Here is a 14,424-nt window from a genome sequence, read left to right as displayed (position 1 = left end):
GGGAGGGGGTGATAATACTCGGCTTCTATTAGCTTGAGGACAGGGACAGGGAGATGATGATGATGAATCTGAAGTACGATTTCCAGTAAATGAGACAGCTAATGTGTGACCTTTGCTTTGCCCTAATCACTACTCTCATCAGAAGGCCAGAGAGGCCATATTCCAAACACCACACACACACACACACACACACACACACACACACACACACACACACACACACACACACACACACACACACACACACACACACACACACACACACACACACACACACACACACACACACAAACATAGGCGTCGAGGGCGTAAATGATTAGCAAGATGAGCAAGGTCTTTTTTCAGTTTATCACCGGCACAAACGTCTTGTTTTGCTCTGTGCAAAACAACTTTGCTGCTCTTCCTAAAAAGATCTGTTTGAAATCTGTTGTTTTTGGTCTTAAAGTTATAATGATGTAACAATAATGATAAAAGTAATGATGATGACAATGGATCTAAGGAATAATGCTAACTTAAAACTACTATTTTACTTCCTTCAATGTGCTTATCTATAATCATAATCGCTATCTTATGTATCATATCAATTGTTATAAATCATTTTGTAATGATAACATCTATCTAGAGTCATTGATAATGACGCCCCTAAGATTTTCCTCCCCAACTACCTGAGATTAATTAGTGTAATTACTGTGTCTTGAAACCATTTTGAAAATATGATGTGGAATAATATGCACACTATTAGTCAGTAAAAAACAAACTCGATGTTACAAAATACAGACATTCAGTTACATATCAATTAAGACAGCACTTTTCCTTTAAATTGCATTACTTTACATTACAAAGTTATATTTATTCAATAATTCAATATGTACATTTCCATTCACCTCTCAAATTGAGAGGTTTCTATTGCTCCATGCCTTCATTGCTACATAGAATGATGAAACCATCTTTAATGTTTCTTTTAATATGTCCTTTATTTATTTTGTCATACTTGCCATTCAAGACCAAAGAGCTATTGAAGTGCTGTTTTAAATGCCTGCCCTGCCTCTCTCTTTATTTGCCCTGTGATCTTTTCATTCCTTTTTTTCTCTCGTTATGCATCACCTTTTACACCCCCCCACCCCCTTTTGTCTGCCAATCACCACCCTTTTAAACTCGCTCACTACGGGTGCACCACCCTGCCATCCGTCTATCATTTATTCTACATCAACCCACTATTCCATTTTCCATTGCTCTCTTTGCCTCATCACCATAATCTTCCCTCTTGCATATTCCATCCCTCTCTATAAACTGTACCTTGCGTCGTTCTTCTTCATTCCCTCGTCCCCCTCTCTCCAATCTTTCTCCCTCCCTCTTAAACCAACTCGGTAATGACTTTACTTTCCTTCCTTGTTATTTAAATTTTTCAATTTTTTCCATCCCTCCATTAAGTCAATCCATCCATCCATCCCTCCCTCCCTCTCACTCTCTCTCTCTCCCCGACCCCCTACCCCTCTCTCTCCGGCTCTAGCCTCAGGATCCAGCTGTGTTTGGGGCCAACTCGACACTGGTGCAGAGCTCCAAACACTACCTGACCATCCGCTACACCCTGCTGCCCTACCTGTACACGCTGTTCTACAAGGCCCACACCACGGGGGAGACCGTCGTCAGGCCCCTCATGCACGAGTCAGTCGCACACACACACACACACACACACACACACACACACACACACACACACACACACACACACACACACACACACACACACACACACACACACACACACACACACACACACACACACACACACACGCACACATGTTATTTGCATAATATATTGTTGAATATTGGAGCAACTACAATGAGGACAGACACATGTATGACGTGCACAATATCTGTAGTGGTGAGCAAAACAAAATGGTGTATTCATGAATATAGGGTGTATTTGCTGTTGTTGACGCCCTTGATGACCAGCTAGTCTTCCTCTGGTCCAAGAAGAAATTACACACGACACACTCAGTAATTATACAAACATCAAGCAGCCAATCAATTAGTCTTGTAGTCATCGGTAGTCGTGCCAACAAGGGTTTATGTCGGTTTATCATTGTTGTGCCATGTCAGATTTCTAATGGTGGATGCATGTGATATGGAGAGACCCCTTCTCTACCGTGCTTTGCAGGTTCTATTCTGATAGCGCCAGCTGGACAGTGGACCGGCAGTTCCTTTGGGGAAAACATCTGCTCATCACACCTGTGTTGGACCCGGTATGACTACACACACATATGCATAAAATCCTTCACACACACAGATATTCACACACACACACACACACACACACACACACACACACGCACGAACGCACGCACGCCTGCACTCACACACATTCGGTCTCAAATCTGCAAGCAATTGGGACTTATTGCGAATGCTTCTACACGCTGTGCGCAAACACAAACTTACTGACCTCCATAGGGAGAGGCAGGCACGCCCCCCGCCAACACCCTGAGTTCTCCTCTCTTTCATATCCCCCCGCTTTCTCTGAGCTCTAATGAGAGCTGTGACCTCATTACTGACAGATTAGAACTGTAGATGGAAGGGTGTGTGTGAGTGTGCGTATGTGTGTGAGCCTGCCTGTGTGTGTGTGTGTTAGCCTGTGTGGGTGTGTGTGTGTGTGTGTGTGTGTGTGTGTGTGTGTGTGTGTGTGTGTGTGTGTGTGTGTGTGTGTGTGGTGTGCGTGTGTGTGCAAGCGTGCAGATTGTGGTCATGTCAAAGTGGCCTGATTAATAAGCAATTTAGCATGGCCTCTCACGAATAACAGAATAGTGGAGAGCGGCTTGTGTTCAAAGTGGGTTCCGCAATGTGACGAGAAGTGGCCTGGCTGACTGTGAAAACAGCCCGACATTAGCGTGTTTGCTGCAATTAGCAGCGATATAAACCACATAGACATTTCTCTGTGTAGTTTTTCAACACGTGCCATTCGAGGGCCCTCAGCCAAACTGCACCTTGAGCCGCTCTGCGACAATTGGTCCAACAACACCAGTCCCATGTAGTCTGTGAGTTGACGTGGGTGCTCAGAGTACACTCTCTCCCCCTTCACCTCCCACCCTAAAACCGACACTTTCCCAGTGAAATACAACAAAAGATTGAAAGGTATTTTTGACATGGATGAGAGAGATTAATCCGCTATAAGGGTATTGATAGATTCTTGCTTGACTAATTGACTTAAAGTAAAAACCAAAGTGCTGGATGTTGAGTGAGTTACCTATCTCAAATAAGACTTAACCTCTGAAAAGTAAGCACTTAAAGACCACTACTGAAATGCTCCGCCAACTGACTACCTACTGGCTCAATCCTCACTCTTAAATCATTCCTTAGCAACATCTCTCTGATCAGACTCCAGCCTTTCACACCGATCCCTCTGATATGCTTGCAATATCTCTCTCTCTCTTCCTCCCTCTCTCTCTCTCTCTCCCTCATACACCCACCCACACCCACCCACACACACACACACACACACACACACACACACACACACACACACACACACACACACACACACACACACACACACACACACACACACACACACACACACACACACACACACACACACACACACACACACACACACACACACAGTGTCTCAATCTGTTTGGATCTCTCTTGTCATCCCCTCCGGCCTTCCTGCAAACGGCCTTTCCCCCCCTCTGCACAACTTATCATGCCCTTTTATTTTTTCTACTGATCTTATCGCCTCATCAAACGCTCCTGCAGCTCATCTGCATTCTCCTAATCAGCTGCACTCGGCTCAACCTTGTGATCTCATCCCATTTCATCTCTCCTCCACTCCCTCACTCACTCCCTGCCACTCTAACACTATGTGTACACATATCCGTCCTCTCCTCTGTTTTCCTCCTACCCTTCTCTCGCTCCTCTTTCCAGTCTTTCCGGTCCTTCATCTCTCCTCTCGTTCCTTTCCTTGCTCTCGCTTTCTCTGCTTCCCTCTTCTCTCCTTCCTCGTCGTTCCCATCTTCGCTTACCTTCCTTCCTCATAATCTCTATGTCGCAGTCCTCTCTTGCTCTTTCTCCCTCTCCCTCTTTATCTCCTCCCCTTGCACCCTCATCCCCCTCCTTTTTATCTCACCTCTCTAGCCATCTCTATCCTCCCCCTTTAACGTGCCATAAGAGGCCGTACGTGCTTGATGCGATCACAGCCACCGCCGTTTACACTTGTTATCCCCATCCGATCAGCCTTCACCTCCCCGGCTCTCAGCGCTCTAAACGGGGACACAGGCCCCGCCGTCGCCCCCGTCCCGCTCAATCACCGTTAGCACCAGCGCCTGCTCCTCACTCCTCCCAGTCCCTCGCCGTTCATCAGTGAGAGTGAGTGATGGCCGGTGGGAGGGAACCAGACGCCAGCAAAAGAAATAGAATGGACGTTAAGGGGTGCATTCATTAACCTATGCTACCGTTAACCCACCAAAGGGGGTACACGCAGCAGTTGTGACAGCCAATCATCTACCTGGAGCAGGGAATGACTGACAGGCGAAGGAACGGTCCCAGCAGTGGATGAACTTTGAAAGTGATGCGGTCGGTCGCATGGTCGGCCACCCTTTTTTTGTACTTTAGTCTCTGTCTTTAATCCTTTTTTTGGTCTCCTGTCAACTTTTATTTAGCTATTTATTGACCATTTTTCCTCCCTGTTCACAATGACTGCATGTGGGAAATGAAATTGGACACGTTACCGGAATGAATTGATGGAGAACAGAGACGCAGACAGATAGCGAGGCGGCTGTAGGAGTTTCTAGAAAGATCGAAGGCAGACAATGGCGCCATGGGCACCTTTGATGGACTGCCACAGTGTACACAGATGACATATGTCACTGTGTACTGTTTTTGTAGTTCACTTCATGTCCTCTCCCTCTCTCTCTCTCTCTCTCTCTCTCTCTCTCTCTCTCTCTCTCTCTCTCTCTCTCTCTCCATCTCTCTCTTTCTCTCTCTCTCTCTCTCTCTCTCTCTCTCTCTCTCTCTCTCTCTCTCTCTCTCTCTCTGATCTTCCATTGTGTTCACCTCTCCCCCGATGTCCCATACTGTCAACTCGCTTTCAAGGTCTGCCACCCATAGCTAGCTGGGTTCAGTTTTTTTTCATGGCAAAGACATGGCATCACTTTTCAACACGTTTTAATAGGTTATATTTTTAACTACCAAAACATTTACGGACAGTTTATTTAGTCATTAATTAAAAATATTTGTTCTATTACAAAGTAATCCTCATTTGATCATCACATGCATCAGTCTTTGTGTACTTAATATTTTGCCCATATTGTGGTGACTATTTTTAGTAGTGTTAAGCCTGTCTTCATTCCACAGACTTTACAAGTCACTATATAACATCTCAAAACACAATTAAATACTGAAACCTTTTTTTTTTTTTCTTGTCCTCTATTAATGGATAAATAACACAATAACTGTAATCACTGCAATAGCTGGTTTGGGAACTCATAGTGAATGACCTTTTGCTTCCTGGGTTGTGCAGTGGACGGATACGGTGAGAGCCTACATCCCAGACGCCTTGTGGTACGACTACGACACGGTGAGTTTGGATAAGGATCAATATCCCTTTCATTTATCCACACGCCGTCGTTCACAACATTGTCTCTCACTGATGCTCCTGAAACAGACTTTTCTACATCACAATGATTATTTTTCATTGAAATTTATTTTATTCATTTAAAGTATAGGTTTCAGTACTTACATGCCCATAAATCATCTTATTTTTGCAACATGTGAGGAGCATATAGCAAAAATCACTACTTTAACATCTAATGTAGCCAAGACCAATTGGAAAAAAACTATAAGACATTGCACACGCAAACATTCGCCCAAACACACACACATACACACACACCCTCTTTCTAACAGGCTAACACGGGGAACATGTATCACACGAATCGCCGCCGCTGCTGTGGGCGTCATTGTCTGAGACAGAGAGACTCGGAGTTAAGATAAGACGGAGTGAGAGGAAGGACAAAGAGGGAGTGAACGAGGGGACGGGGACAAAGAAGGAGAAGAAGAGAGGAGGGGAACTATCTGAGGGAGATAAAAGAGGTGTTGAGCTCCTGCGGGACCCTACATGGTGGTGGAGGGGAGGGGAGGGGGGGGGGGGGGCAGCGGCGCCGGCTGTTGTTGCGAAAGCGGCCACTGATCTGATGAGTGATTAGATTGGCTGTCTTGCCACGGGCCTTCGTCCCCGGTTGGTCCCCCTGTGATTATCTTCTTTTTTTTTGCCTTTTTTCGTTGGATGGGGAGGAAGAGTCCTTGGCTGTTGGGAATATGTTGCTGGGGACGGGCCGGAAGAAGGTTTGTTAGTTGGAAAGAAAGGAGACAGGAGAAAACAAGTCAGGAAGGGAAACAGACCGGGCGCTGCTCTGTGCGTGTTTCATTGTTGTTCTACTGGTAGAAAGCAGGGAAAGGGGGCGTGTGATAAATGGCTAGGAGTTGGTGAGAGAGAAAGATACAATAGGGAGGATCTGGGAGAAAATGGGGGATGGATGAAAACACACATGAAGGGGTGGAGGGGGGGGGCGACTAGAGGATGAGGAATGGAGAGGAGAGGAGTGGAAAGGAGAGGAATGGAGAGGAGAGAGGGATGGGGAGAGGAGAGAAGAGGGGAGGAGAGAAGAGGAGTGGAGAGGAGAGGGGAGGAGGGGAGAGGTGAGGAGGGAAGAGGAAAAGAGGGGAGAGGAGGATGGGGAGAGGAGAGGAGGACCTCCTTAAAGCTCACAATGAGGTGGAGATAAGATCTGAAATTGCTTATAGACGCTCCAGTAACTCAGGCCCACACACCCTTATACTGTACCACGCCGCACACACACACACACACACACACACACACACACACACACACACACACACACACACACACACACACACACACACACACACACACACACACACACACACACACACACACACACACACACACACACACACACACATATACAAGCACACAAACTGCCTCACATGCACAAGCATGCATACACTCACACACATGCACACACAAAATTAGAATGGAAAGAGAAAAGGATGAAAATGGAATTAGAGCACTACTAGAGAGAATAGAGAAGAGACAGAATGATGGAGGGAAGGAAAGGCAAGAGTGTATGGAAAAACAGATAGAGGGAAGAGAGCAAGTTTTAAATTGTCTTAGGCCAGCATGAGGATTGAGTCCTCCGGGGTTTAGAAATGAACTGTGCTCCTTCTAGGCTCTTATAGATATGCAAGTAAAGGGAAGGGAGACAGGAGAAAAGTGAAATCTGTGTGTTCGTCTTAGTTTCTCTCTATGTCCCTCTCCCAAAAGGACACACAAGACATTGTTGATCCATTCTGTTCTACAGTATAAATAACTGGGTATTAGAGAAGGGGTAGTATGACACTTGACGCTGTCTGTGATTCCATGATTCCACACTGAAGTAACCAGATCAATCCATTCGATTTTCTTTGTCTTTTTTGGGGGGTTTATAACTCACAATGTTAAATGTGATTGAAGTCTATCCTGCACAATGACCACTGAACCCAAGGATACAAGACCTCCTAAGACTTATAACTCCTATTTATACACTTCCCTATATACATATTACTACTACAACCTACACTGACAAACTACTTCTGCTTCTACTATTTCAATACAACTACTAATAAGATAAATAATAATCAACAAATCCTCATGAAAATACCAATTAATTGATGTAATTTTTGTAGTACAAATGTTACAAATTATTTTTAAATGGGATTTTTCCTATTCGTCCACTATTTCACCCATAATAGCGTTACGATGTTCTTTATCGAGGGGAATCAACTCCTAGTTTCTATCCATCAGCGTACATCTCACAGTAGAGACACATTTAAAGTCTCTGGCTCCAGGCCAGACATTTTAGGGGAAATAAATAACCTTTTTATGTTCTGTCTAATCAGTGGGACCTAGTGAAAGCCAGGAAACAGCATTTTGACATGTATCTACCAGCGGACAAGCTTGGGTTACACATCAGAGGAGGGGCTATACTTCCAACCCAGACACCTGCTGTCACCACCACATACAGGTATAGAAACACACACATCCCCATTCACACACACACACACACACACACACACACACACACACACACACACACACACACACACACACACACACACACACACACACACACACACACACACACACACACACACACTTACACACAAACATACGCACACACACACACACACACACACACACACACACACACACACACACACACACACACACACACACACACACACACACACACACACACACACACACACACACACACACACATAATACACACACACACACACAATCACACACAAAAAACACAAACACAGAGACAGACATTCATTGATAAATCATTTCAGCGCATACCAAATAAAAACGTATGTATGCGAACATTGTCTGTGTGTGTGCGCCCATTTATGTATTCATCCGCCGGCATGTATCTGGATGTAACAAGCTATTCTTCTGTGTGCGTTCCTCTAGTCGGCGTAACCCCATGGGTTTGATTGTAGCTCTTGACGACAACCAGCGCGCAGCAGGGGAGCTATTCTGGGATGATGGAGACTCCAGAGGTATCGCTTTCTTTTACTGTGATTCGTTTATCTGTGTGTGTGTCTCTACGTGTGCATGTGTGCATGTGTTTGTGTGTGTGTGTGTGTGTGAGTTTGTGTGCACTCCGTTTACACCTCTTATTACAGGCATCGTTTATGAGCGTTGAATTGAAGCGCTTATCTCACAGAGTGCAGACAGCATCACTTGAAGGGGCCGCAGTGTTTTTAAACACCGGTGGTCTGCGGGTATCTATTAACCGGAGGGGTCTGGTCACATCAATGCCGGACTAATGTCACAGACACTGTGTGTCTTTGAATTGTGTTTCTATTGCCTGAACATGGGAGTTGGAGGAGTGGAGAGGGAAGGAAGTAAAGCAGGAAGAAAGCAAGGAGATATAGAATGAAGGAAGGAAGGAAGGAAGGAAGGAAGGAAGGAAGGAAGGAAGGAAGGAAGGAAGGAAGGAAGGAAGGAAGGGAGGGAGGAAGGAAGGAAGGAAGGAAGGGAGGGAGGGAGGGAGGGAGGGAGGGAGGGAGGGAGGGAGGGAGGGAGGGAGGGAGGGAGAGAGAAATGAAATAAGTATGTAAGGGAGGGAGGAAGAAAAGGATGAGGGAAGTAAAGATGGAAGAAAGACAGGAAATATAGAATGAAAGAAGGTAGGGAGGTTAAAAGGAGAGAAGGAAGGAAATAAGTTAGGGAGGAAGGAAGTAAAGAAGGTAGAAAATAAGTAAAAGACAAAGGAAGTTAAGAAAGAAGATAGGAATAGGGATGGAGGAAGAAAGTAAACAAGAAAATATATAAATAAGGGAGGCAGGAAGTAAGGAAGGAAGGAAGGTCGGAAAAAGGAACGAAGGAGAAACAACATAAACAAATAAATGCACCCAGGGAATCAATAAGATACACAGAAAGGAGGGAAGAGAATAAAGGACGAATGCATGAAGGAAGAAAACAAGGTAGGTAGAAATGGAGCTAGGGAGAGAGGGAGGAAGGAGGGACTTGGGGAAAAGGTTAAAGAACTTGGAAAGGAGAAAAACATGACGCAAGGTGGGAGGGAATAAGGAAGGGGCATGGAAAAGGAATAAAGAAACAGAAAAGCGTGACAAAGTCTTTAATGTCATGCTCTTCTGTTGCAGCAACCGTTGAAAATGGGAACCACATCCACTACAACTTCTCTGTTCATGATGTGAGTTGTATTTTGTTCAACCTACACACTTTCATCGCAGCTTTCAGATCCATCCCACACATTGCTTGTGAACTTGAATCAAGAGTCTTGGACCACAAGACTATATAGACACCAATCTAGCAACAACATTCCCTCTTACACCAAGAAAGATTGATCCATGTAAAAAGCAATGCAGGGTCACGCACTGTGTTCCTGCTTCATATAAACCTGTGAAATCCCTTCTAAGCTTGTGATGCTTTCCTTTTAGTTTGGTTTTGCTGCAAACGTTGACTTGTTTTCTCTTGTTTTTGGTATTTTGGTCTTACCGATTCAAATGTGTTTAGAACACTGTGACACTGTATAGAGAATACTAGAGACCTTTGCCTCAGGTTCATAAGGATGACCCTTTAGTGCATATGTTGATATTCATTATAGTGAGATGATGATGATGATGATGATGATGATGATGATGATGATGATGATGATGATGATGATGATGATGATGATGATGATGATGATGATGATGATGATGATGGTAAGGATGAGGATAATGAATTTGATGCTGAAGATGCTGATAAGGCAGTTGATGAAGAGGATCATAGTGATACAAAATGTTTTAGATGATTGTGAATGTAATAATAATAATAATTATTATTATTACTATATTATTATTATAGATATCATTATTTGTTTATCAAATATTGCTATTGTCAATATCAATGTCATTGCCATTACTTATGAGAAAGAGATATAGTGAGCTGCTCCTCATTGATTGTTTCAGTAAAAGGTTTCAGCACTATGCAATACAGCATATCAAGCTTATGATCAAATAGCTGAAAGGTAATTCCCCAGAATCATTTTGATCCATCTTTGCAGAGGAAATCAATTTCTTTGAGGTTGTATTGCCTTTTAATTCCAATGACAAAACGTTCTCATCCATCCATCAAGAAATGTGAGCTTGTCGTCAAGAAACTAAAGGACACATCTAGAAGCCAATACTTCAATTTCAATAATATATTTTCGTAAGTATCCTCTAGGCCTACTATTTATAGCCTCATTTTGTTTTGATTTCCGGCCTCACTGTTTTCGCTGGCAATCCCCTGAGCACAGTTCTACTTGGTTACCGACAGGTAAAGTTCTTCTTACCTCCGTAAGACGTACTTTGAAAGTCCATCGCAAATCCCGATGAGTATCTTAAAGGCACCCAGTGCAACTTTCGAGGCTTAAAAATAAACATTCAATTTCTAGTCTTTTTTACACGTAGTAAGTTTCAATAACTCCATACCATTACATAACGACATTCAAGCAGCAAAGATGAGACGTCGTTGTGTGGTGAGAACTGATAGAAAATCGATAACAACAACAATGCCGCCATTTTCTTTATTTTTTGTAACCTACAATAAATAAAGCAGGCTTCCAGTCAATGGAAAAATGGCTTCTCCCCACCGACGATTGTTGTTTACGATTTTCTATCAGTTCTCACCACACAACGACGTCTCAACTTTGCTCCTTGAATGTCGATATGTAATGGTATGGAGTTATTGAAACTTACTACGTGTAAAAAAGACTAGAAATTGAATGTTTATTTTTCATTGAATGTTTACATAAAGTTGCACTGGGTGCCTTTAACATGAGCTATCGTCTCTTTGAAGTCGAATAACCGATCTTCACCTAAAAAACAATAGCATTAACGCAAGCCTCACGCTCTGGATAAACCGCTTGATGAGACGTGGTGTCGTCCCGCTGCAGGGAGTTCTTACCATGCAGGTGACCCATGCCGGCTACAAGGACCTGGGTGGCCTGGTGTTCGGGGAAATCAAGGTCCTGGGTGTGCCACAGCCCCCGCCGCTGGTGACGGTTACCCACGGGAACACCATCACCATTCTCAATGAAAACCAGATCCGCTACGACGCCGTCAAGAAGGTGAGCGCTGCACGCAGACGCCACAGCGTTGTGCCTGCTTAATCTCCCAAACAGGGGGGGATTAGGCAAGCACCCAAAAGCACGCTGGCAATCATAGCAAAAGTTCTTGATTTGGTGATTGAATTAATGAAGAAAAGGCAAGAAAATAAATACATTTAAAAAGATACATATGCATCTGTTAATATCTTAAGATTCAGATTAAATTATATATTTACATATATAAATATTGTTATTTTCCCACAGCATTGTGTAAATACCAGTGATTGGTCAATCACTGGACACACCTCTGCCTTGACACAGTTCTGAATCAATACATTTATAGATTCGACAAACTAATATATAAACATTGTTGGTTACTGCGGCATATGCTTAATATGAAAATAGAAAATAAGAAAATAATAACTATAATTCGATAACGACACCCAATCATTTGTTTCTTACATGTATTGACTTACATTTTGTTACGTAACCTTTTGTATTTTTATATAGCTATAAATATATCTATATAGATAAATATATGTCACGTTATGCAGTCATGATGAATCTGACATTGGTGGGGACTGTAAGCTGATCCCATTTGTTTCAATAAGATATCCATGACGCTGTACTTCTCAAGGTTAACCTAAGTTTCAGAAATAGCAGTGTGTGTGTGTGTGTGTGTGTGTGTGTGTGTGTGTGTGTGTGTGTGTGTGTGTGTGTGTGTGTGTGTGTGTGTGTGTGTGTGTGTGTGTGTGTGTGTGTGTGTGTGTGTGTGTATGTGTGTGTGTGTATGTGTTTGTCTGTGTGTTGGCGAGACACAGAGAGACAGGCAGAGATAGCGGTGGATAACTTAAATTAAGAGCTTGACCTTACAGCGTTTCCTGGGCATTATGAATATCCGGCAATAAGGTGTCAGAACTGCTGTCAATTGTGTTTGTGCAAGTCGTGCAGGTTTGTTCAAGTGTGCACTTTTGTGTTTCTGCCATTGTGTTGGGGTGTGTGTGGGGGGGTGTGTGTGGGTGCGTATGAATGTCTTCGTGGTTGTCTGTGTTTGTGAATGGTTGTATCTGCCCTTCAAGGTCTGTATGGTCCACCGCTCATGTAAGCACTTGTCAATGACTCATAGCAGTAATCATTTCCTGTAGGGGGGCGAGGAGGAGGGTGGTGTTTGTTAAACCCTTGTCCTAGCAACACATCCATCATCCTCGACGTGTCCTGCTCTCCAGCCTGGAGAAAAAATTTTCATGGTCACGTCTGCGATGCTGGCATGTTACAACAGCTGCACCGTGACATGTTTTGCAACACGTTCAGCGGCCAAACGGGACTGTCAGGCTGTTCTGTCTGGCTTTACATGCGGCGGGGGGGGAGCATGTGTTCTACACTTTAATGCATAGAACTCACCTTAGTGCGTCCCGTCCCCGATGCTCTCTGTGATAATCTCATGTCTCTTTCCTTGGTCTACCGCGTGTGTTGTTGGTTTGTATGTTGTATTCACCACGTTCATGGCTCCACAATCTCTCTCCTGGTAATAAGTAGGATAGTCGGTACGTTTACATTAGTATCAGTACAAGTATTCCATTTTATTATATTGTACTGTACTATATTGTATACGATTTGTTAATTTGTGCTTTGCAAACGCGCCAGGTGCTGGTGGTGAGCGGCCTGGAGCTGATTGTGGGTGAGTCGTACCTGGTGGCGTGGCAAAGGGGGGGGGCTGAGTACCAGAGGTTCGACTGCTACCCACAGAAGGGCCAAGTGGCCACTGAGGACAGCTGCAAGGCTAGAGGCTGCCTCTGGGAGGTAGGGGACACAGCAGAATACACACACACCCATACACCCACACACACACACACACACACACACGCACACACGCACACACGCACACACGCACACACGCACACACGCACACACGCACACACACACACACACACACACACACACACACACACACACACACACACACACACACACACACATACACACACACACAAACACAGTTCAGCTAATTCTTCAACCCAACATAGACTCAGAAAACCCACACAACATTAATCTGTCCACCCATCCATTCGTCCACCTGATCAACAAGCAATTCATCCCGCCATCCGTCCTTCCATCCAACCAGTAAATCCCATTGCAGCACGTAACACATTTACATTGAGGGGTGGCATGCGGCTCAGGAGAGCGAGTTAGCTGGAAACCGTGAGATTGCTAGTTCGATCCCCAGCTCCTCCTAGCTGAGTGTCGAGGTGTCCCTGGGCAAGACACCTAACGCCTAACTGCTCCCGACGAGCTTGCCTTGCATGATTGACACTGCCATCGTAAGTGAATGTGTACATGAAAGGGTGAACGTTTCAGCCATCTGCACTTTGGGTGGCCACTGGTTAGAAAAGCGCTATATAAATGGAGTCTATTTACCATTTACAAAAGATGACTAATTCTTTTGAGAATGAATGCTCCCTAAACGCTGTCTTTCCCCGTTCCTTTTAGCCTACCACCCGTTCAGGCGCTCCATGGTGTTTCTATCCTGAGGACTACGGCTACGGCGCTAATATAATTAACGAGGCGGACTCGGGAATGACCGTTGACATCACAAGAAACGGGAAGTATGGGAGCAGTGGACTCCCAGGCTCCCCGGACATTGACCAACTCCGCGTGGAGGTCCGCTATCACAGCGAACACATGCTGCAATTCAAGGTGTGTGTTGTTGTATATGGACACCACGTATGTGTGTGGCGTGGTGTCCATCTTTCATCAGGTGATC

General features: G+C 44.4%; 1 protein-coding gene across 1 annotated transcript in view; it reads left to right on the top strand.

The window, feature by feature from the left end:
* The window catches only part of LOC130405643 (sucrase-isomaltase, intestinal-like), a 59,049-nt gene that overhangs the window by 19,525 nt on the left and 25,100 nt on the right, over window positions 1-14,424 (top strand). The window contains 9 exon segments of the mRNA XM_056610817.1: window positions 1,511-1,665; window positions 2,162-2,246; window positions 5,516-5,572; window positions 7,954-8,078; window positions 8,534-8,622; window positions 9,733-9,782; window positions 11,511-11,684; window positions 13,308-13,463; window positions 14,151-14,357. Coding sequence (XP_056466792.1) covers window positions 1,511-1,665; window positions 2,162-2,246; window positions 5,516-5,572; window positions 7,954-8,078; window positions 8,534-8,622; window positions 9,733-9,782; window positions 11,511-11,684; window positions 13,308-13,463; window positions 14,151-14,357 — 1,098 coding nt within the window.

The sequence above is a fragment of the Gadus chalcogrammus genome, chromosome 16 (assembly GCF_026213295.1).
Source record: "Gadus chalcogrammus isolate NIFS_2021 chromosome 16, NIFS_Gcha_1.0, whole genome shotgun sequence".
NCBI classification, from domain to species: Eukaryota; Metazoa; Chordata; class Actinopteri; order Gadiformes; family Gadidae; genus Gadus; species Gadus chalcogrammus.
The sequence above is the reverse complement of the archived record's forward strand: the minus strand, read 5'-3'. Positions and strand labels throughout refer to the sequence as shown.